We start from the raw sequence: 24,011 nt of genomic DNA, 5'->3' as shown, positions 1-24,011 counted from the left end.
ATCCCTTCATCTTTAAACAGGATAACTATAAGCAGCAGTTACAGTCATCAAATAGAGCGGCTTGCACTTCCTCACGCTATGCCCTGATAACCTTCACAGTAGAACCTTATGCCAGGAAGCATGCTCAGACCGGTGAACAACCTTTACAACGAAACTTTCACAACGCACTACCATTACAACGCGGTCATTACAACGCAAACCATTACAACGCATTGCGCTGGGGGGCGCTCTAGGATAGGGAATAAGTTTAATTTTCTATCCAACACCTTCCCTAGTGTCCACGGGGACTGGAGTTGGAATAGAAAATTAAACTTATCACTATCCAGCACCTCTAAGCGCTATGCGTTGTAAAGGTTTGCGATGTAAAAACCGCTTTGTTAAGGCAGGCGTTGTAATAGCCTGCGTTGTAACGTCATACATCCGCTCAGACCAAGCACAATGATTGCCAGTACCAGTAGGCCTCTCACTTGCAGTCCTATGTATCCCATTATAAAATAAGAAATACGATCATGGACAGGGTCAGTTGCTGAACCTGGAAAACTTGAGAGCATTGCAGTTCTACATTAACAGTCTTTCTATTGAAGTGGATTTTATGAGCTTTTGTGCCAGCTGTCACTGTGCTGCCCCAAACTCATGTATTCTGAGAAATAAAAAAACTCCCAATTGTACATAGAAGGCCTACTGGAAGTCACATTGGTTCTTTGGTGTCAATACAAAGGTATGTATGAAAACAGTGATGATTTAGAATATACACTTGGGACACTAGCGCCAAGAGACCTGTTGGTGAAGGAGCGCTCTACAAATACACAATAACATAACATAACAACTGCTCTACAATAACAATTTATTATGATTCACTGGTGACGTCACAAAGCCTCTTGCTTAAGCCAGATGAATAAGGACAGCAATTCACTGAGCACAGTCCCAACAGCCATTCAACACTTGATTAGAAGGATGACTCTTTGCAGAATATTTTGAAGCAACTCTCCTTTTACTGAAAGTTACAAGATTTGATCCACAAAACCACAAAGCAATTTGTAAAATCTCACCCACAGGTTAATTACCTCAAATTGGTCAAAATGTATGAATTTTAGGCATTTAGCAAGATTTCCTAGTGAACTCCTTGAAACCTGTGACAGATGTAGGTTTCCAACTGTACTACCCAACATGACTTTAAAATCCTTACTGACATGCATGCAAATGGATTATCCAGTACTTAATTCTCCACAGTGTAAATTGCACATGCGGAAATGATTCTGAGCAAGTGCCCCTTTTTCTGTTTCCTTTTTTCTATATGAGGGAAAAAGGTTTTCCCCACAGAGAGACCCTCTCCCCTATACCAGCACCAGTTTTTGGGTGTTTTTAAAAACTGCAACTTTAGAAAGGGATATACTCTTGCCCTATACAGAAATAAAGGCTCAGCCAATTCCAGTGTGGAAATGGGTGTTGTAGAGGTTTGTGGATGTTCTGAAACTTTCCAGGAAATCCCTGCCTTAAACCAGAAACTTCTGGCCCAAGAGAGAGAATTCACCTATGAATGATATTACATCATAAAAATGCAATACCACCCATGGGTAAAGCCCTTTAAGAGGTAAAAAACACCTTATCTGAATTAGAAAAGTAAATGAATACTTGTAAATTGAGCCATTTGCACATACAAGTAGTATTTATGTAGTTTTATGAATGGGGCCACAGTAATTTGCTGATAAAGGAAATACTCAATGTACTTGTTTTTTCAGTGCTCCTCCCGGAGTTCAAAACAGAAGGGCAGGTATTGTATCCATTTACAGCATAACATGAAATGATATGGACATTTAATATAGTGCACGAATCACTGCCGAAGTAGTATCTCAGTGCAGCACTGCTGAGCAGGAGAAACTTCCTAAAACAGCCAGGTCTGGTCTTCAAACCTTCTTGAAGGTGATAATGCCTGAGCAGAAGAAAAGACTAGTGGGGAGTTAATTCCAATGATAGGGGGCAGTGTAGGAAAAATATCTACCCTCCTGATTTGAGGTCCATATACGAGGGATAGACAAAAAAACCTTATCCGAGGATCAAGGGCATCTCGTGGTTCGATAAGGTGTTAAACGCATGGACAAGTAGACTGTATGGGATTTGTGAAGTGCTTCATGTGTCAGACAGTAGAGTTTAAAAATGACCCGTTTTCTGATAGGCTACCAATGGAGATTCCGAAGAATAGGAGAAGAGGGGGAACGAGAGGGAAGATATTCTAGATTACAAATTAGCATATAAAAATGTGCCTTCAAAGCACTGCAACTATTTTGGCCCACGACATGTTCTATTTTTTTATTCTTATTACAATTGTATTAAATTATCTCTGGTTTAGGAGGACCACACACTTATGCCCTGATTATGAGCAGAGGAATTTAATCTGAAGCAATAATTCCAGGTGAAGTTCTGCAAGGCGCAAATCTAAGTGTCTTTTGTCCTGGAATTATTGGACAAAACTATTGAAATGGGGCATACGACATATTATAGATATTGCTACAATTAGGGCATTATGCAAAAGTTACATAAGTTTCAATGTCTATGTATGTCCAAAAAGATGATACAAATATAATCAATTCCGCAGGAGTCTTGTTCGTCTGAATGTTTACTGAATTATTTGTATCAAAAACAGATTTTAATCAACCCATCCAATGCATTATGTCCATTAGGACTTCATCAGAGTTGAAAAATCAAAAATAATCACTTATCACCACCTTGTATATGGTGGGTTCACATGCCAAGTGTCCTCTATGAGTCCAACCAGTTTGGGTGTTGTAGTACCCCCTATTTCCTCTTCCTCGTCTGTGTTCCTGTCCTCACTCCACAGGCTGTCAGTCTAGAAGATGAAATAGGGAGTACTACACCACCCAAACTGGCCTGACTCAAAGAGGATACTTGGCATGAGGTGTAGTCTCACAAACAACTTTGCCAGGCTGAGGAGGCCATGCCCAATTGGCTCTGAAATCTTCATCCCAGAAAAGTTTGGCTTAGGCAGCCAGGCGCCTGCACATTTTGCGAGCGCATTTATAAAACCCGGATGCCTGACCTGCACCTAAAGAGTGTCTTTCAGGCTGACCTTTGCTCAGCCTGACAAACAGTCTTCATGTGTTGTAAAAAGTTGGCAGGGCACCTACGCCCACAATGAACTCCGCTGTTGTTCCACAGATTTTAGCTATCCGTTGCCAAAGACTACTGTGAACAATATCTTACTGTGAACTTTGAGCCAGCCAATTTCAAACCATTGCCTGGCATTTTTGTCATTCCCCCTACAATTCAAAGACTTTCAATGGCTTTCTTTCATTTTATACCCGGGGAGCGTGTTCCCTCCCCAGAAACACAGCTACTTTACCATCTTTGCTTGAATGACTTGTATCCTTCCACCGCTAGCATTCAATGAAATAGAATTTATCTTTTTCTTACAATACATCATCAAAATGCATATGTTTTCTTGCTCTCTCCCTTTGAGTGCTGATTTGCCACTTAATTTTCACCATGTTGCTCCCTCTTAACTTCAGGTTGTCTTTTGGTTTCCCTGTTCCCCATCCAACTCCCATCAATAGTCTGCACTTTTCATTCTACTCCCTGCCTGCTGCACTGTTGCTTCCCCTTCCAATCTTATGCTTGTGCTTCTATATGGGGGGCCTGATAGCTGCACGTTGCTACCAGGGTGCTCCTTTGCCAAATAATAAGTGTGCTTTGGTGCTGTTTTAAAAACATTTACTGCTCCATGATGGGCATCCACCACACTGTAATGTTACATTAAAAGAAAGCTAAATCTCTGCTTCATCATGACTCATTTACATACATGCACAATCCCGCTGAGGCCACTGTGGTATCATGATACTTACATACTCATGTATCTACCTGTGTCCTTTTTTAGCACAAGCAATTTTATTCTTTTTGCCAACGCTGAACTACTTCGTCAAAATGCACCGGCAATCCCAAAAGGTCAGGTAACTCCCCTGAAAGGCAAGACCTATGGGTTTACCAATGTTTATTTATGTTTGGAGGCTGGGTTCTGGGCACTTTCCTTTAAATAGCTCAAAATATAAGATTTAGGGAAGGAGTTTCCTTTTAAACAATTTGAGCACACATCTTAGTCTATACTCAGAACTCCAGCCCTCATCTTGGTTTTTATTTTCTGGCATTGTTCTGACTTTTTAATGTGTTAAGATTGTTCATACATGTAATTATGCAAACACATTAAAGGAATAATAAATCTGCTATTCCAACAGTACACATAAGGAGAGAAATAAAGGTTGTGGTACCGTATCTTGTTGTTGTTCAGCCTCAGAGTATTCAATGATTTCATGTCTTCCAACCCAACTGGAACATTCTCCAAGTCATTGTGGTCCAAGTAGAGCTCTCGCAGTGAGTGATATGCGCCGAAGAATGACACCGGATCTATCCCATCGCTTACAAGTTTGTTAAAGGATAAGTAAAGGTATTCAAGGCCCGGCTCCATGTGCCCAAACACGTAGCCCGGAATTCTTTCAATCTGATTCCCCATTAAAACCAGGTGCAGCAGAGGCTTGGGCAGGTAGGAGGGGACATGAACCAGTTTGTTATATGAAAGGTCTATAGACTCCAGGGCCCTGTGGGAAAGAAAGGGGGAGTTGAATTAGACAGAGGCAACCCATTCTGATTCCGCAGGCAAAAAGGCTGAAACCCATTTCATTATGGGCCTCATGTTTGTGGCCCTACCGGCACTATTGGGCCGCCGGAACGCCACTTTTTTGACGTTCCGGTGGCGCAATGTGCCACTGGCATGTTTATAAGGCCACATAAAGCTTTTCATGGCCTTATAAATATGTGGCCCTTTCACGCAGAAAACTGCGTGAAAGGGGCATTCCATGGGTGTTGCAGGGGGCGTTCCCAGTAACATCCATGGCTTTTTGACACTGGCCCAGATTTACGAGAAATCGTAAGTCTGAGGCAGCGGCAACAACTTACTCCTCCCAGGGGAGGCATATAGGAGGCACAACAAGCAGAAATATCTTTATTTCTCCTTTTTTCCCCTCTTTCTATGAGTGTTGCATTCTGCATCACACATAAAAAGAGGGAAAGCCTCCTGTAATTGTTTTTGTGCAGGAAGGTTTCCTTTTCTTCGCAAAAATAATCATCCCTTCAACGCAGGCACCTTTGAACCATTGTGTAAAGGTGCCTGCATTGGCACACGGCAGCCCATTGTAGGCAGACGCTGGGGAAAAGGACAGCAACGCGCCATATCTAACAGATACGGCGCATTCCTTCCCTTTTCTTTTGCCGCAGGGCAGCGCAGCAGCAAGGCCAGTAGTGCTGACCTAAGACAAAAAAACATAAATGAGGCCCTATGTTCTTAACACATGTTATCTCGGAGGCATATTTCGGAAGCACTGGCAACGATAACACATTTATATAACATGCTATTTTGTATTTCTACTTAAGAGGCGAGAATATTTATTTTATAATATGAATTGTTACTGTTATTAACTAATGATTCTTTCTCACTTAGCTTTTATATTAACAAAATATCTGTCAAAAAATTGCAGCTCATATCTTTAGATATCCAACACACGACAATTAACACAAGACTGACAATCAACTAGCCCTATTCACAAAAGTAAATTCAGTCCTTAATGTCAGCTTTTGACACATGTACCTTTTGCCACCTGCTAGGCATACATCCATTTACTACTTACTGCAGCTTTCTTTGCTACAAGTGTGCCAAGGGCTGGAGTAGTTACTCTCCTAGAAATGAAAGATGACCCCTAGATTTGCCAGGGTTGTAGGGGACGGGTTTTCAACAGGAGGACTACTGGTTCCTCCAGGTAGTAAAAAAGTGGGTGGTTTTTTTTGTTTTTGTTTAAAAGAGCTTTATTGAAGTAAATAAGAACAAAAGAGTCTTCTATTCTATGAAGAACTCAGCACAAGGGGAAGAGGAGCCTTTCAGAAAAATCACATGACATTCCCAGATGATCGCCAGGGAACCTGTGCCCGGCGGCGTACTTCTAAGAAAATTACTTTCAGGTGGAGATTTAAAAATAATTCTTAGTGACCAGAGTCCACTGTGCGAGTCTTGTAGGATCTCTTCGATACACAAATAACAGACAGTCTTTCTTTCTCGCTGGTTGAAATACCAAGAGGTACTGTTACATTCTCGTATGAACGATTCTACCATGTGTCCAACTCTCCCCCGTTTGACTCAAATTGCATTTTCATTTCCAATTTCCTCTTCATACTGTCACCCTTCCATTACACCTCGAGGTTTATTCCCTACTTGAATAAGCATGTATCTCTGCACCGTGTTTTTCATTCGATCATGAGGACATTTCGTCGAAATAATTTCCTTTTTCAGAGAAATTCTCTGCTTTCGGTCCCTTTGTCAAGCAGTCTAGAGTTGTCCTTTTACCGGCAAAAGATGCTCTTCTTGGAGCGGCATGAATGAGGGTCTTTCACATGGGCATATAATGAGCAGCGATTAATTCTGGGAATGACAGCTTGGCTAGTTACAGAGGTAAATTCTTTGCTTCTTCCTTGGGGCATGAAAGGTGCAAGGAAGGTGAAGTTGAGAGGAATCTAAGGTTATCCTCCTAGTCATTCATGGTCTTGGACTGCCGGCCACCTCCCCCCTTGAACACCGACTGAATTACCCAATTCAACCAGTCAACACATGGGGGTCTTTGGAAGTCAAGGGGGGGTACGGGGCCCCCCCCTGGCCGTATTTATTAAAATATAAAAACAAATCAAAAATTTTAATCAAATAAACATTTCTGACAATTATTAAAATGCACACTTTTCAGAATATTAGATTGACATCCGTTTCGACATGGTATGATGGGCTAACCTTAACAAATAGCTAATACAGCGTGTCTCCTAACGTAATCTAATCATCCTGAAAATTAAACTGCATTCTAATATTTCCAATACTTTTTAATAACTTTTTAATAACTTTAATAAAGGCCTACGGCAAGGTCGCCAACCGGTGTCAGATCCTTTTACAGCTGCGCTCTCACGTTGAAGATGCGCATGCGCAACCCAGGGCACGTTTCACCCACGTGCGCTCCCGGAACTCCATTTAACCATAACAGGAGGGCCCAGACACTCGCGCACCTTAGTGACGTCATAGTGTTGTGAGGGGTGGCTACCAGCCTGAGGAAAGCGTAGACTCCCTCCCCCGCACCCTTTACAACGGGATATCATATCCTGCCCCTGAAGTTCTGAGAGAGACCAATGGCCCCTCCCGCGGGCGGCCCCTTTCGTGAATGGGTCCGCCCCCCCGTAAGGACCTTAAAATGCTGCTCACCGATTAATGACCTTACCGCCAGACACACATAATAAATACGACATTGCTATTCTAAAAGGAAAAAAGGCCTAAGGAGAAAATTGTTAATACACAGAAAAGCACAAAACATATACATATACAGATACTCCTGTAAGCGGGAAAAAGGCCTAAGGAGAGAATTAGTTAAATATCATGGCACTGCACAAAATATTTACTTCTGTTCTACCTTCCAGTAGACGGGAACTTCAAGGCCTACTGGATCAAACCCCCTAAACCTATAGTCTGGCACATTGACCAACCTGATTCTCACCATTTGCCAGGCCCCAAGGTCTGCTAACAAGGGATGGAGGGTGGGGAAAATTACACGGCCCCACGGCGGGGCGAGGAGCGAGCCTGGGAGCGCGGGCACAAAGAGGCCGCTTCCCGCGCTCCCCAGGCTCTTAACCCCTTCGCCGCCGCGACCCCGCCCCCCCGCCCCGGAAGCACACCAGTACCTCCGGGGCGAGGGGGCGGGGAACGCGGCCCCGAAGGGGACGGGTTGTGGGAGGGACCGGGCCCCGCCATGCTTGCGTGGGGGCCTATTGGCCCCCCCTTGTATCATGGTCTTGGACTGCCGGCCACCTCCCCCCTTGAACACCGACTGAATTACCCAATTCAACCAGTCAACACATGGGGGTCTTTGGAAGTCAAGGGGGGGTACGGGGCCCCCCCCCTGGCCGTATTTATTAAAATATAAAAACAAATCAAAAATTTTAATCAAATAAACATTTCTGACAATTATTAAAATGCACACTTTTCAGAATATTAGATTGACATCCGTTTCGACATGGTATGATGGGCTAACCTTAACAAATAGCTAATACAGCGTGTCTCCTAACGTAATCTAATCATCCTGAAAATTAAACTGCATTCTAATATTTCCAATACTTTTTAATAACTTTTTAATAACTTTAATAAAGGCCTACGGCAAGGTCGCCAACCGGTGTCAGATCCTTTTACAGCTGCGCTCTCACGTTGAAGATGCGCATGCGCAACCCAGGGCACGTTTCACCCACGTGCGCTCCCGGAATTCCATTTAACCATAACAGGAGGGCCCAGACACTCGCGCACCTTAGTGACGTCATAGTGTTGTGAGGGGTGGCTACCAGCCTGAGGAAAGCGTAGACTCCCTCCCCCGCACCCTTTACAACGGGATATCATATCCTGCCCCTGAAGTTCTGAGAGAGACCAATGGCCCCTCCCGCGGGCGGCCCCTTTCGTGAATGGGTCCGCCCCCCCGTAAGGACCTTAAAATGCTGCTCACCGATTAATGACCTTACCGCCACAGGCCAGGTAGTTTACCGACTATCTGGCCCCCCCCCAACCGCCTACACTGAAAGGTCATAACTTCCTAATCCAAACCCCTCTACCCCTGCTATTTTGTTCCCTACCCCCATGACATCCCTGACTCTGTCCACTGGACCCCCCACCCTGTGAGTAGAGCCTCTAATAAACGTCAACTCCTCATTATCAGCCGACTGTTAGTCTACTTGGTCCTGATATGACCCCTTGTGGGATATTCTGTCATTAAAGTGTCCTGATATGACCCCTTGTGGGATATTCTGTCATTAAAGTGTAGGAAATAGTTTCTCCAACCAAGTGTAGATCCTCTTTATCGAGTGATTCTTCACCGAGTGACTCCGTGCACTCGCTAGATTCCCCCCCCCCTCTTTTACGTGCAGCCGGGGGAAAACGCAGCCCCCCCCATGGTGCAATCTGGGTCCTATCATCGTTACCCCATGTCCTAAAATGAACGAGGGTGTGGGGGCATGCCTCTCGAGGGTCCCTGCAGATGCTGTGACCGGGGCTATCCTGGTATTCCCATCCTACTCTTCCCACTGGCCTGCTGTACAGTCTGCTAACCATCCACACCCAGCCACTACGCTCTGGAAGTGTTTAAGTGTATGGTACTACTTTTACCCCACTTCATGAACCGGGGAACTGAGGCGTTGCATAGGCCTATCAATCCTGGGGTTGCCGAAGCTAGGAATGTACACCCTTGTGTACTATCCCATCTCTACCGTTGTCACTTACCATTCGGTGATCTATGCATATCATGCTGACACTGGTGGCCCTGCGTGCACAGGCGCCGTTACTGTAGGTATACATTTCCTCTCACGGCAAATACTGCCATTTTGTGAAACCACATCCTGCTACATAACTGCCGCCAGCCCAATATAAGGGCTTACACACCGAAACAGTCAACCCTGTGCTGGCACCTCCTGCGTTTTTTGATCGCTCGACCATCACACTTGCGTTGTTGTTTGCCATCCTCTACCTGACGTCAGCATCCCTTGGGCTGTCCACCTGTAGCAGCTTTGTGATGCGGAGCACTCCAGATATCCACCATGGACCCGGCCATACATAAATGGAAAAGATAAACACAAACCATTAGTGTTTCTGGCGATAACTGCAGTACATGTGCTAGTCTTACATTGCCATCCCTTTCCACGTTTGAGATACGATTAGCGTCAGATGCCTACTCCTAAACACTTCCGACTAAGTGTTGAGCATAGCCTCAGTTTGTGTCCCCTGTAGCGTGACTGTATTAGTGTTATGAAGAGTACCCTGTAAAATTGGCCTTGATTAACAAATACTACCCAGTGTGTAGTGTATTGACACAAAGCATGGAGTCCCCAGTGCATACCATAACGCCCTCATGACTCCTTAAGGATGATTAGGATATCAGTTAAAAATGAACAGTCCGTTTGCATTGGCACCCACCCAATCACAACTTGATGAGATATACGTGTTCCAAGTATCGAACCCCTTGCGCCTGACTGTTGACTTGGATCGTGGCTGACAGTGGTAAACGCGTAATATAACTAAGGGGCAACCATAACCTATATATATTATTCTCATGATCCCAGACTGAGCATCATTGCCTTAACAAGTTGCAAGTAGCAGGTGGCCCTCCCGCTGCCACACATGATTGTCCAATCAATTCATAGTATACCGCCACCTATTGTAAATCATGATGCAACATTAGTTTCCACAGATCAGGGTTTAATGTGTTACCGTTCATCAACCCATTCTGCCTCCCCCAGTTCAGCCCTGTTCATATGCAAATCTGTCTGACCCTTCTGCCCATTTAAGAGCACCAGCAGTATCAGAGATGGGACTTAGGCATTGTTACGACCATCCCCTTTCGATCCACTCTACTATAGTGAGTCCTATGCGTGCTCTATGTCCTCTGAGAAGATTACCTGAAACTAAGGGGCATACTATGGAAGAGTTTAGTGCCAACTGCTGTTAACTAGGCACGCAAGTGCACCCAGGTGACCCAGAACTAGTATTGTCAATATTCCCGATAGATATATCCCTTACGTAGCCACCTTACCATGTTACTGTTGGTAAGTAGCATTACCTTGGTCCGGGGGCATCAAAGGTTTTTTCCACTGTAACCAGGCTTAAATCGCACTGTGCCTGGTAACTTGCGCTACACATTTAATAGCTTTGCCCTGTCCTCGAATCGAGGCCTACCACCTGGGCAAGTACGCACGCAAGTGTAACTTGAATCAGCAAGCCCACCGGTCACCCCGAACTAGTATTGTCGATTACATAGACCACTCTGCCATGTTGCCGTTGTAGGTAAAATTAGCTTGACTCCTGTTGAACCAGACAGGATCTATTATTTTTTTTGAACAGCGAGGACGTTCTGAAACACCAAAATTCCCGGTGGCGGGGTCAGTGCAAGGAGGGTGTTCGAAAAGGATCAGATTACAGTGCCTGCCCAGCAATTATGGTTACATTGTCTAATTACCACATAAATAGCAACCACGACTGTCTTGTCGCTGAGTCAGAAAGGAAAGGCAAGGGCACAGTAATTGTCATCCTAATGTCACAGCATTTAACCCTATGTGGGCAGCTTTTCATGCTCCTTGTACTAAACCAATCTTACAAAATGATCGTTTAAAGGGTTCTTGCCCCAATGTAGATATATCATGGGCAGCATCTCTGGGAATCGAATTAACATATTAAATGCATTTAGATACAGTGCATCTAAGTATAATATTTTAAAGCGTGTTGATTATCCTGAAATCTGTCATGGGTACAGCCCTCCTGTGCCTACATTGGACACTCTTGATTCAAAGAAAGAGATAAAGCTCTTCCAATTTCAGCAGGCAATTACTTGTGGCCCTGAACCATCCATTTTGATTAACTTGTGAGCTAAAAAGCCCCACTGCCATATTGCTATCCCCTGCGCCAACTATTTACTGAACCACCTTGTTTGTAAACAGGTGTGATAGGATGTGAGATAGTACTTTTACCTACCCACACTATTCTACTTAAAGTCCCACTGCCGTATTGCTATCCCCCGTAGCAGGTGGCCACCCTGGTCAACAATTTACTGGACCAACTTGCTTGTAAACAGGTGTGATAGGATGTGGGATAGTACTTTTCCTACCCCACTATTCTACTTAACTGAAAACTCGTGAACATCAGATGCTGGCAGTTGCTGGTAAATTGAGCCCAAAACCCGCCAAGACGGGGGATTGACTCCTGGTCCCGGGCTAGACCTCTGCATCAGGGTCTGCCACTCTAACCGTTTTAGCCACACTTCTCCACCCAACTGGAGCCAAACAGTACTTGATATAAACGTGTACACATTAATACATCCACTTTGGGCATTCGAAATTGAACTGGACTGATCACGTCACTTCTAGCATCAAATATTATTCCACTGTGGCTCTGTATACAGAAAGGAGTTGCGCCTATCATTTTTCTTCAGCTTTCGTTGGCTATCGACCTTAATCACAAGATATGTGTTTTAATGTCAATTTCAAGCGTAATTGATGTAAAACATAGGGACAGGCTAGAATTTAATGTACAAAATACTCTGTCACCCACGTGCAGTGCAGTAATACTCTATCCACCGACACTCAGTTTTATAGAGATAATGTCTGACAAAGGGAGACACACAATAGCCGCTAACTGATGACCCAGGTCACGGGGCATAATCAGTAATCAGATACTGACAATTATAACAGAAAGCGTGAGGGAAACAGTCCCGCTGGGGAAGAGAAACTGCCCTTACAGCTGTATACATATCTCGAAATATCTCGAATTATTATGCTCTGGAATAAAGTACCTTATGTTGTACCCTATAGGGTTATAAAGGTTGGTAAGCCAATCCACTTGCGGGGAGAGCCGAACCAAGGGTCTGGCCCAGATAGCTGAGCACGTAATTCCTTCAGCTTATTCTATGCTCGTTAAGCCCCGATCACCATCTGGTACATAGCACCCCTGGCCAACATTACTGCTACACACGCTATCTTTTCGGAGGTGTGATAAAAAAGGGGCCATATAAAGAGGAGTTTAATTGTTTCGGTGGAAATGCTCTACCACTGAGCTATACCCCCGTGTGTCTTGCGCACACCTCACTCAATAACATCTCGTTGCTGTATTTCCATCTTTAACGAATAGCCTAAATATAAATGGTTTTTATCAAACCAACCGCTTAGGGTAATGCAAACACCATCATTAGCGCAGATTCTGCTAGCTACCCCTCTATCTATCTCGTCGGACCATCATGAAAATACAAATGATTCCGCACTTTTAAACTTGACCACTAGATGGTGGCGCAGGCAGCTAGATATAGCTTCATGTATGCCAAAACAGAAACCCCATTCCAGACTGTCGTCCATGCAATCTTCATTCCTCTCCCCATACATGCACGTGTGCACACACGGATATACTACACCTATGCATCTAGACATAAACACACACCCTGTCCCTAGTCCCCACTGGACATGCACACATGAAAGAAAGAAAGGAGCTAACGAACCAAATTAACACGTGGTAGGCTGAGGCTGCGGACATCAAGCTGTCTAGCCTACGTTGTGTATACCGACTTCTGAGCGCATAGCCTGCAGGCCCAACTGCTACACACATTGATGGTCTGGTAACAGCACGTGTACAGGATTAGATACTCCTAATCGTCTATGACCATAACAGCTCACCCCCTGTGTACCCTCGTCATCCGGATGTGACACCATACTGGAATTATCTGTCTTAAGAAACCATGCTTACCCCACACTAAGCAAGCAGCAACCTTCCTTACACAATTAACTTTGACCTACCAATACATTCCACAGTAAAAAGGCCCCCTGGCAAAAGTTACCATATCTTGGTTACACATATATTAGCTGTATATTGTTTCCGCTGCGACCACAGTGCATGTTACAGTCCTGATTCTCGCTAAGCATGAATAAACAAGGCTGAGAAATATCTTTAAAAGATCACAAATGAAAAGTGCTTTTCTTGTGATGTTGGCTACATTTATACGTACAGGGACCGACATCTCATTTATGTTCATACTGTGTTAAAATCATTTCAAATCATATCACTTTACATAACACCAGTTGCCTTCCATGACGACACGTTCACCTCATTAATTACTCTCCACAGCTTGTTACTCCTGAAACCAATTTTACACGGAGGAACCTTCTTCGGTCTCCCATCCGCTCTCTGCCCTAGCTGTCCCTGCTTAACTTTTGTAAAACTCGCCGGGTAAAAGGAAAGCAAGAGCCGCGCCCGTCCCAAAGTTTGTTGAAAACAGGAGGGAAACTAAAATGCCCTCTCTGAAGATCGAACTCAGGACCCTCGGACTATGAGACTGACGCGCTGCCTACCGCGCTAAGAAAAGGCTGCACCAGGACAATTATCACCGCTGAGTCCAAGACTTAGTCGTGGAATCAAAGCCTCCCAACTCAGCCCAAACGAGGAGCCACAATTACCCCCCCGAAACGGACAGCGCACAAAACTCACTTTCATCCTGATCACAGCCGCTTGGCCCGTTTTTCTGTGTCCTTGTCGGCGGTGCGCTCTCCCCAGCCTCCCCGGGTTCGCAGGGTCCCTCCGTCAATGTGCCCGATCTCCGGTCGCTTGCCGCTACTACTGCCCCACAACGAACTCGCTTCGGCTCCACCACGAACTCGCGATTCTCTTCCCGTAGCTGATCCCACACTGGAAAAGGAGACCTGGAAGAAAAACAAAAGGGAAAATTACACGGCCCCACGGCGGGGCGAGGAGCGAGCCTGGGAGCGCGGGCACAAAGAGGCCGCTTCCCGCGCTCCCCAGGCTCTTAACCCCTTCGCCGCCGCGACCCCGCCCCCCCGCCCCGGAAGCACACCAGTACCTCCGGGGCGAGGGGGCGGGGAACGCGGCCCCGAAGGGGACGGGTTGTGGGAGGGACCGGGCCCCGCCATGCTTGCGTGGGGGCCTATTGGCCCCCCCTTGTATTACTCCTCTGAACCGTCTGCTGGGAACAAAATCGGGAACATTAATTGAGTTATTTGAGGCTAAAACCTTTAGGGTAGGTTCTTTCTGTGATGAATGGTTTGGTTTCTATACTGTCTCTAATGTGCTGTACTCTATCAGCTCCTCAGAGATAGATTTTCTATTTTGTGTTGCAAAATGGAGATGTTACACGTCATGTAAAGTGTAGCACACTCTCTTAAGGAAATAACCACTCCTGATGTGACAATAATTAATAGAAAATCAAACTACTTGCTCTGGTGGTGAATTTTTATTTTATCCCTTGTGTTTATTTATCCCTTGTGGTTATCCTTATGAATATGCATTGCCTCACGCTTTAAAATGCCTTTAAAAAGCCACACAGTAATATGCTTGCCACAGCTTTTTAATGTCACTGATATCAACCAGATCTCGGCTGCTAAGTTGTCATGTGGTGACCCCCAGCACTCCTGCAGCCAGGGCACGAGCAGACAGGAGACAAAAAGGGGTTTAAAACACAGAATAAGGCACCCAAGATCTGGAACAACATCCCTCAATGGATCAGGACCACCTTAATCCTGCTGCAATTCAGGAAAGAGTTGAAGACTTACCTCTTTAAACAACATACACCACAATGCAGGAACAGTCCACATGCTAGCTACCTTTCAAATCACATGTGACTTTAATCTTGCCTTTGGCTAGGTTTGCGTTATACAAATAACACAAACATACATCCATGCATACATACCTACACACTGTCTTTCTGCAAAGGAAGAACATATCCTATTTATGTGCAGAGTGCGATTCATTTTCTTCAAGTACACACAATTCTTAGTGTCGGATTCACAAAGGCCCTTACAGCTATAAACCTAGGTTTGTGGATAGAAATAGCTCTGTATACAGCTGCAGGAATCTACAGAAGGATACCTGGCAGGCATGAATGGTTTTAGGACTGTGTACATGTTCCCCCACAGCTACATACAACTATGCTGCAGCAGCTGCGGCCCGTGGAGGGAGTTGCGGTGGGGAAGGCAGGTGGGGCGGGGGACGGGGTGATAAACAATGGAATCTGGATGATTGCAGGTAAGTAAACAATTAAATTAATAAAATGAATTTCGTTCCGTGCCCTGCATCGAAAAATTAGTAAAAATTATGACAAAAAGAACAAAGCGGCAACTGTGGATATTTGGGTGCGGGGGACTGGGACAAAGTCACAAGTCTAGGTGGACCATGATGGGGTGAGGGACGACTACAGGGACCAAAGCTAGGCAGATCCTAGGTGGGGCGTACTTCAAGTGTTTATAATTGAAAAGAAGAACCTTGCCGCTGTTTTTATGATGCTGCTTTATTACTTTAGCAGACTGAGGACCAATATTTATAATCCTTGTACCATGGCTTAATCATTTCGCCGTGATTTACTAATTTTAAGGAGACTTTTTAACAACTTCATCATATCTTGGACTTAAAATGCAATATTCATTCTAAAGCATTGAAAATACTAAACATTAATTGAAAATTATAAATACTCATTGAAAATTATAAACATAAGACAATACAAGAATTATATCAATGACTAAACAATCAAAGCATGTGTAGAGTTACACCAGTATACAATTTATACGGTGTGTATCACTTACAACGCAACTTTTACGTCGTAATGCTGTTACAACGCAGCTATTACAACGCAGGATCCATTACATCGGATGCCATTACAACGCATGGCATTACATCGCAGATGCTATTACAACGCATACCATTACATCGTAAGTATTGGTAAGTATATAATTTTTTTAATTTTATTTAATATTATATAATTGATTTAATTAATATTAATTATAAATAAAAATAAATAAAAATATTTATTTATGTTTTTAAATATTATAAATTAAATTTATTAATTTAAGTAATTTTTTAAATAAGTATGAGTATAGGAGTATATGTTTTGGTGTACTGAGGTTTTAGGGCAGGGTTTGGGTTTTGGGGTACAGGGGTGTTTTTAGGTTTCAGGGCTAGGTTTGGGTTTTGGGGTACAGGGGTGTTTTTAGGTTTCAGGGTAGGGTTTGGGTTTTGGGGTACAGGGGTGTTTTTAGGTTTCAGGGTAGGGTTTGGGTTTTGGGGTACAGGGGTGTTTTTAGGTTTTAGGGTAGGGTTTGGGTTTTGGGGTACAGGGGTGTTTTTAGGTTTCAGGGTAGGGTTTGGGTTTTGGGGTACAGGGGTGTTTTTAGGTTTCAGGGTAGGGTTTGGGTTTTGGGGTACAGGGGTGTTTTTAGGTTTCAGAGCAGGGTTTGGGTTTTGGGGTACAGGGGTGTTTTTAGGTTTCAGGGTAGGGTTTGGGTTTTGGGGTACAGGGGTGTTTTTAGGTTTCAGGGTAGGGTTTGGGTTTTGGGGTACAGGGGTGTTTTTAGGTTTTAGGGTAGGGTTTGGGTTTTGAGGTACAGGGGTGTTTTTAGGTTTCAGGGTAGGGTTTGGGTTTTGGGGTACAGGGGTGTTTTTAGGGTTCAGGGTTGGGTTTGTGCTTAGGGCTAATTAAATTATATTTACCATTTATAAATTAATTAAAATATATTTATTAAATTAAATTAATTATATTATATTAATTACATTTTTAATTAAATTAATTAAATTAAATAAATTATTTTAATTAATTTAATTTCATTACAATTTTAAACATATTTAAATTAAAATAATTTCATTATATTAATTAATTAAAATTAATTAAAATTTTTATTAAAATTAAATTAAATAAATAGATTTAAATTTATTAAATTAAATTAATTACTATTTTAAAATGTATTTTAATTAAATTAAATAAATTAAATTAACTAAATTAACTTAATTACATTTTTTTTAAAAAGTATACTTACCTATACTTACGATGTAATGCCATGCGTTGTAATAGCATCTGCGATGTAATGCCATGCGTTGTAATGGCATCCGATGTAATGGATCCTGCGTTGTAAAAATTACGATGTAAAGGAATGCGTTGTGAAAATCTGCGTTATAGTGACACCAATCCAATTTATACATATAATGAACTGTTGAGCACTCTCATCTAACCCTATCACTGTAATTCTTTTTGAGAGATGCTCTCCATGGGGACAAGAAATGTGGGGCCTGTGGGGATTCATTTTCAGTTTCCCTCAACAGAATCTGTGCCAATTTAATTTAATTAGTTTGAGATTCTTGCTGTGCAAACCTAAGGGTACAGGCACTGACACTCACTCCTTTCAACTTGTTATAAAATACGTTGACTGTCATGTCTTTTTGGATGTACAAGATACTGTAGATGGCTTACAGACAACTGTCCACTCTATTCTGTCCACATCATTATACATAAAATTTGTAAAGGGGGCATATTTTAATTGGAATGCTAAACAAAGTGCTGAAAGAGTAGAATGTCACTAGTCAGTGCCCACTCACCAGGCCCATCATCCCATCAATGAGATTAGAGCCTTAGCACAAAACTTCAAAATTCATTCCATTTATTTAAGAAAAGGACTATGCATTAAAACCAGATAAGTGTTTTTTATGATGAAGTAAAGGAAAGGTGCATACTCTGTGTATCTAAACTGTTATTTTGATCGCTTATGCCTCAATTACTGCGGAAGAGGCAATGACATTTATCATGCCCATTAAACACCCATACCTTGGGGTGGGATGTTTACCGGGCGCACTGAATACGTTTTATTCTGACTTTTTTCGAACTAGACAAAGATTAACAAGTGGACTCGAAGTCTTCCTTTTTGCAATCATTCTGTCCTGATACATTTTGTCAGTTTTTTTCCTGGCGAAATCTATCAGGTGAAAATTGTGGGTGGATGGTGGGGGCGTTAATTACTATACTGTTAATAACTCAGGTATGCATAGGGACCAGAATTTTCTCCACCCTTTTGTAATTAATAAATTGTTTAATTGTTCTTTTAATGATGAAATGTTTTAGGTAAATATGTTGTTTTAACCATCTTTGTATCCCACTAATTTTATTGTACAAATTGTCTTTTATGATATAACAATCTAAATAAAGACTTATGAAACTGAAACTGAAACTGACAAGCAGAAATGGTAAAACCACATTATGGGACAGAAAATAACGTTGCTTCGTACTGTATGTTTGAGCTTTGTGCAAATTTGGAAAAACATACACTTCAGAGTAAAAATATTTTGAAGTATTTTCACCAGAAATAATCTTAAAACAGATGCTGGATAATGAACCCGTTAAACCAAGTGGGGTGTCCAAAATAAAATGTTGGCTCACATAATGCAATAAACATATGACACCTGTCCTTTTACAAACTGTGATCTCTTTCTCCTTTTATCATACTGAACGATAGAAGGCTTAGTTGACCTTCGCAGGATATTAAACGTGAACCGTACTGCAGTTTTAAAAATCTATTGTTCTCTTTCTTTGATTCCCAGCTGTGTTGTATAAAATTGTTCGCCTTGACTTCATCAATAAACCTTTAAGATCTAAACCGCGAAAGGCAATTGCTCAGTGACTTAATTTCCCTGCATCACTTTTTTTGGTCATAAACCCATACTACCATCATTCCATAAACTCTTTTTATGATTAGTAAGGTCTATTTTTGTTATATTGATGAAAGTGCATCTCTGGTCTTCATATGTTGCATTTCATCACGTCCTCAAAAATGTGCATTGAGAAAAAAGTTCAAAGGATTTTTCCTTCAAATCATTGGTTGAGATTATTGCAAAGATACTGCAGCTGAGCCCTGGATCCTAAACTATCTAAGCTAGCCTTCCAGTTCAGTATTCGCTAAATCCATAATAATATTATAAAGAGAGAGCCCAAACCTTTGAGGCGGGTAATCTCAGTAACCACAGCACCAATCACAACACCCAACACAGCGTTGGAAAGGGCAGTTGCAGCAGAAGGACATAGGCTATGCAGACGGATAAAAAAATGTATAAAAAACATTGCAAAAAACTACATCATCCAGAAGGCCGAGGGCCAAAATAACATCAAACAGGAAATTATGTAATAATGTGACTCACTATATTGAGACTGAGAGCCTGGAGCCAAATTGATCGTGAACAAGGGATATGCTATCCCAAAACGCGTAGATTTGTGCCTGCCTGCTTGAGAAACTACATGCTGTGAGGATTAAATAAAAAAGCACATAATTGAAGACAAACGTGAGTTCGTCCCGCTTTTCTCCCAGCTGGGGGAATTGGTTGTGGATTTAAATGCGGCATGGTTCTGCCACAGTGATTTACGAACCGGTGAGACAGTGCTGCAAATTCTGGTGAAAAGGAACCGAGGAGTATCAATATATATATATATATATATATATATATATATATATATATATGGAGCACAAGAAAGGCGGCACAACCGGATACTTATTCAGAAGTTTTTATTTCACCAACACTCCACCGACGCGTTTCAGCCTCACGGCTTTTCTCACGGTCAGCAAGTCCTTTTTTGCTTTTCATTTTTATACTGCCCCACTTGAGCCATGAAGTGGCATTGTGGGATACGTAGTTTATAAAGCAAAATAATTAAAAAACATTAATAACAAACAAAGGACTGGTGCGTTCTGATTATACAAGTATAGTACTTAGCGTCCTAAGTTGTTTTCACTTAGGGCATATCTTGTATAATGTGTGTTAATGGTCTTTGTTCTCAAGTATAGGGTATAGTACCCTTGTACAGTTATTGTTATGGCTGAGTTCATATTTACTCCAGATGTATGTGGAGATCCTCTCCAAAGTTCATGCCTCTAGGGTGTTTTGTTCGGAATCGGACAATGAACCGTGATTCCATCTGTCGAAGAAGACGGACCGTATCTCCTCCTCTGTCTGATTTGGTCAGCATCTTCAATCCATAGTAGTTCATAGCTCGCCAATCCCCACTTTGGCAGGTGCTTAAGTGTTTCGCTGTAGCATACAGCATGTTTGAGTTCTTTACAGCCCGGATGTGTTCCAGTATTCTTTTCTTTAACATGCACGTGGTGGACCCTATGTATTTTATTCCACATATGCATTCTATCACATACACCACATTTTTAGATGTGCATGTGATGTACTGTTTGATCGGCATGTATTTTCCATCTGGTTCCATTACATTCTTCATTTTTTTGCCTATTTTACATGCTTTGCATGAGGTACATGGCTTGAAGCCCACGTTTTGTTCCGTCCACCATTTAGGTTGTTCCTTGATCTGAAAGTGGCTTTTAACTAGTAGGTCTTGAAGAGATGTGTTTTTTTTGTAGGTGATGGAAGGGTGTTTGCCAGCCAATGGCCCTATATCCGGATCGCTGGTTATCAAGTGGCAGTATTTTTTCATTTTTTTTGCTATTAACCCACTTTCTTTGTTGTATGTAGTTATGAATCTTGGCGGATCTTTGTCTTGAGGGGGTTTTTGTTTTTCGATCAAAGTTTCTGCTCTGCTGATTTTGTCTACCTTCTTTTTACAGTCTTTTAGCACATAGTCCTTATATCCTCTTGACTGGAATCTTGTTTTGCTTTCAAGTATCATTTTTTCGGCATCTTCTGGTTTTGAACAGTTTCTTTTCAATCGTACATATTCTCCATATGGAATGCTTTTTAGTAGCGATTTCGGGTGAAAGCTGGTGCCATGGAGTACACTGTTGGTGGCAGTTTTTTTTCTCGGAACAATGTGGTTTCCAATTTGCCTTCCGAGATGTAGACCTTGGTGTCTAAAAAGTCTATCTCTTTTTTATTCGTTGAGCATGTGAATTGGAGACCAACCTCATTCTGATTGAGTGTGGTAAAGAATTTCTGGAATTGATCATTGGTACCATCCCAAATTAGGAAGAGGTCATCAATATATCTAACCCAGAGAATTATTCGATCTAATTCTTCCTGGTCAGTGTTGTTCCATGCTATCATTTTTTCCCAATATCCCATAGTGATATTTGCATAATTGGGAGAAAAAGATATCCCCATGGCAGTGCCACATTCTTGCTTGTACAGATCATTATTGAAGAGAAACACATTATTAGTTAGACACAGTTCTATCATTTGTAGAAGCATTGATGTGTGTTCCATTTCCTTAATGCTTCGCTGTTGTAAAAAATGTTTGCACGCTTTCAAGCCTACTTCATATCTTATTGATGTATAAAGTGACACAACATCAATTGTCACTAGAAGATAGCCTGGATTCCATGACATGTCCATTAAAATCCTCAGAAAATCTCCGTTGTCCTTCAGATACGATGGCATGCTCTGAGCAATAGGAGTGAGGAAAGTATCAACATACCTATAGACCTTTTCGTATAATGAGTCACAAGAGGACACGATTGGTCTCCCTGGCGGATTAATTCGCGTTTTATGGATTTTCGGCAGAAAATAGACACACGGAGTGATAGGATATTCCGTGGTCATGTATTTCATTTCTTCCTCGTTTATCAATCCTTTAGCACGCCAGATTTTTAGTTGTTCTTTTAAATCGGACATCATTTTCAATGTTGGATTGGATTTCAGTTTGCAAAACCCGCAGGTCAAAGCAACGAAAGAAGGCAATACCCCCTACGAAACAGGAAGTGACCAACCTAATTGTGAATTTATCGCAATATCATCTAACAGACGAAGAACAAAATGTATTGAACAAAGGCATATCATTCTGTCCAGAAGCCCATTTCGACTACCCACAAACTAAAATCGATCTTTACAAATTCGTGAGAAAACTTAAATTGGCCCAAATTCATGCCAATAAAGTGATATCTAACAATGTGAATGATATGACAGAACAAGCAGTAGAAGAGGAATGCACGACTACCATTGAACAACTGTCTGACCTAAGAGAGACATTTGAAGTGATGTTTAACCCCGAAGGTGATACTATAACGGACTCACAAATGTTGGAACAAATGAATATTCAAACTAATCTAAGCAAAAATACTGGATTAAAGAAAAAATCCCGATTCTGCCCAGTCTTATCGCCAGGAAACAAAATTGATTTGTTCTCGGATGCCATGACGGAAGAACTTGATAACCTTATAAAAGTCAAAGATAACAAACGACAAAATCTATCAATCAAAGAAAGAAAGGCCATTCAAAATCTGATGAACAATGCCACCATAACGATAAAACCCGCCGACAAGGGGGGGAACATCGTCATCCTGGATACAAGTGATTATATTCGAGAGGCGGAACGACAGTTAAACATATCTCAACATTATAGCAAACTGAAATCCAATCCAACATTGAAAATGATGTCCGATTTAAAAGATCAACTAAAAATCTGGCGTGCTAAAGGATTGATAAACGAGGAAGAAATGAAATACATGACCACGGAATATCCTATCACTCCGTGTGTCTATTTTCTGCCGAAAATCCATAAAACGCTAATTAATCCACCAGGGAGACCAATCGTGTCCTCTTGTGACTCATTATACGAAAAGGTCTCTAGGTATGTTGATACTTTCCTCGCTCCTATTGCTCAGAGCATGCCATCGTATCTGAAGGACACCGGAGATTTTCTGAGGATTTTAATGGACATGTCATGGAATCCAGGCTATCTTCTAGTGACAATTGATGTTGTGTCACTTTATACATCAATAAGACATGAAGTAGGCTTGAAAGCGTGCAAACATTTTTTACAACAGCGAAGCATTAAGGAAATGGAACACACATCAATGCTTCTACAAATGATAGAACTGTGTCTAACTAATAATGTGTTTCTCTTCAATAATGATCTGTACAAGCAAGAATGTGGCACTGCCATGGGGATATCTTTTTCTCCCAATTATGCAAATATCACTATGGGATATTGGGAAAAAATGATAGCATGGAACAACACTGACCAGGAAGAATTAGATCGAATAATTCTCTGGGTCAGATATATTGATGACCTCTTCCTAATTTGGGATGGTACCAATGATCAATTCCAGAAATTCTTTACCACACTCAATCAGAATGAGGTTGGTCTCCAATTCACATGCTCAACGAAGAAAAAAGAGATAGACTTTTTAGACACCAAGGTCTACATCTCGGAAGGCAAATTGGAAACCACATTGTTCCGAAAAAACTGCCACCAACAGTGTACTCCATGGCACCAGCTTTCACCCGAAATCGCTACTAAAAAGCATTCCATATGGAGAATATGTATGATTGAAAAGAAACTGTTCAAAACCAGAAGATGCCGAAAAAATGATACTTGAAAGCAAAACAAGATTCCAGTCAAGAGGATATAAGGACTATGTGCTAAAAGACTGTAAAAAGAAGGTAGACAAAATCAGCAGAGCAGAAACTTTGATCGAAAAACAAAAACCCCCTCAAGACAAAGATCCGCCAAGATTCATAACTACATACAACAAAGAAAGTGGGTTAATAGCAAAAAAAATGAAAAAATACTGGCACTTGATAAACAGCGATCCGGATATAGGGCCATTGGCTGGCAAACACCCTTCCATCACCTACAAAAAAAACACATCTCTTCAAGACCTACTAGTTAAAAGCCACTTTCAGATCAAGGAAC

General features: G+C 42.0%; 1 protein-coding gene across 6 annotated transcripts in view; it reads right to left on the bottom strand.

Annotated features, from left to right (window-relative positions):
* Positions 1–24,011, bottom strand: part of ECM2 (extracellular matrix protein 2) — a 179,399-nt gene that overhangs the window by 13,270 nt on the left and 142,118 nt on the right. For all 6 annotated transcript variants that reach the window (XM_078661385.1, XM_078661384.1, XM_078661383.1 and 3 more), the window contains one exon: positions 4,278–4,604. In XM_078661385.1, the coding sequence (XP_078517511.1) occupies positions 4,278–4,604 (327 nt within the window). The remainder of the gene's footprint in view (positions 1–4,277; positions 4,605–24,011) is intronic.

Source organism: Lissotriton helveticus, chromosome 9 (genome assembly GCF_964261635.1).
Source record: "Lissotriton helveticus chromosome 9, aLisHel1.1, whole genome shotgun sequence".
NCBI lineage: Eukaryota > Metazoa > Chordata > Amphibia > Caudata > Salamandridae > Lissotriton > Lissotriton helveticus.
This window is presented reverse-complemented; position numbering and strand designations above follow the sequence as displayed.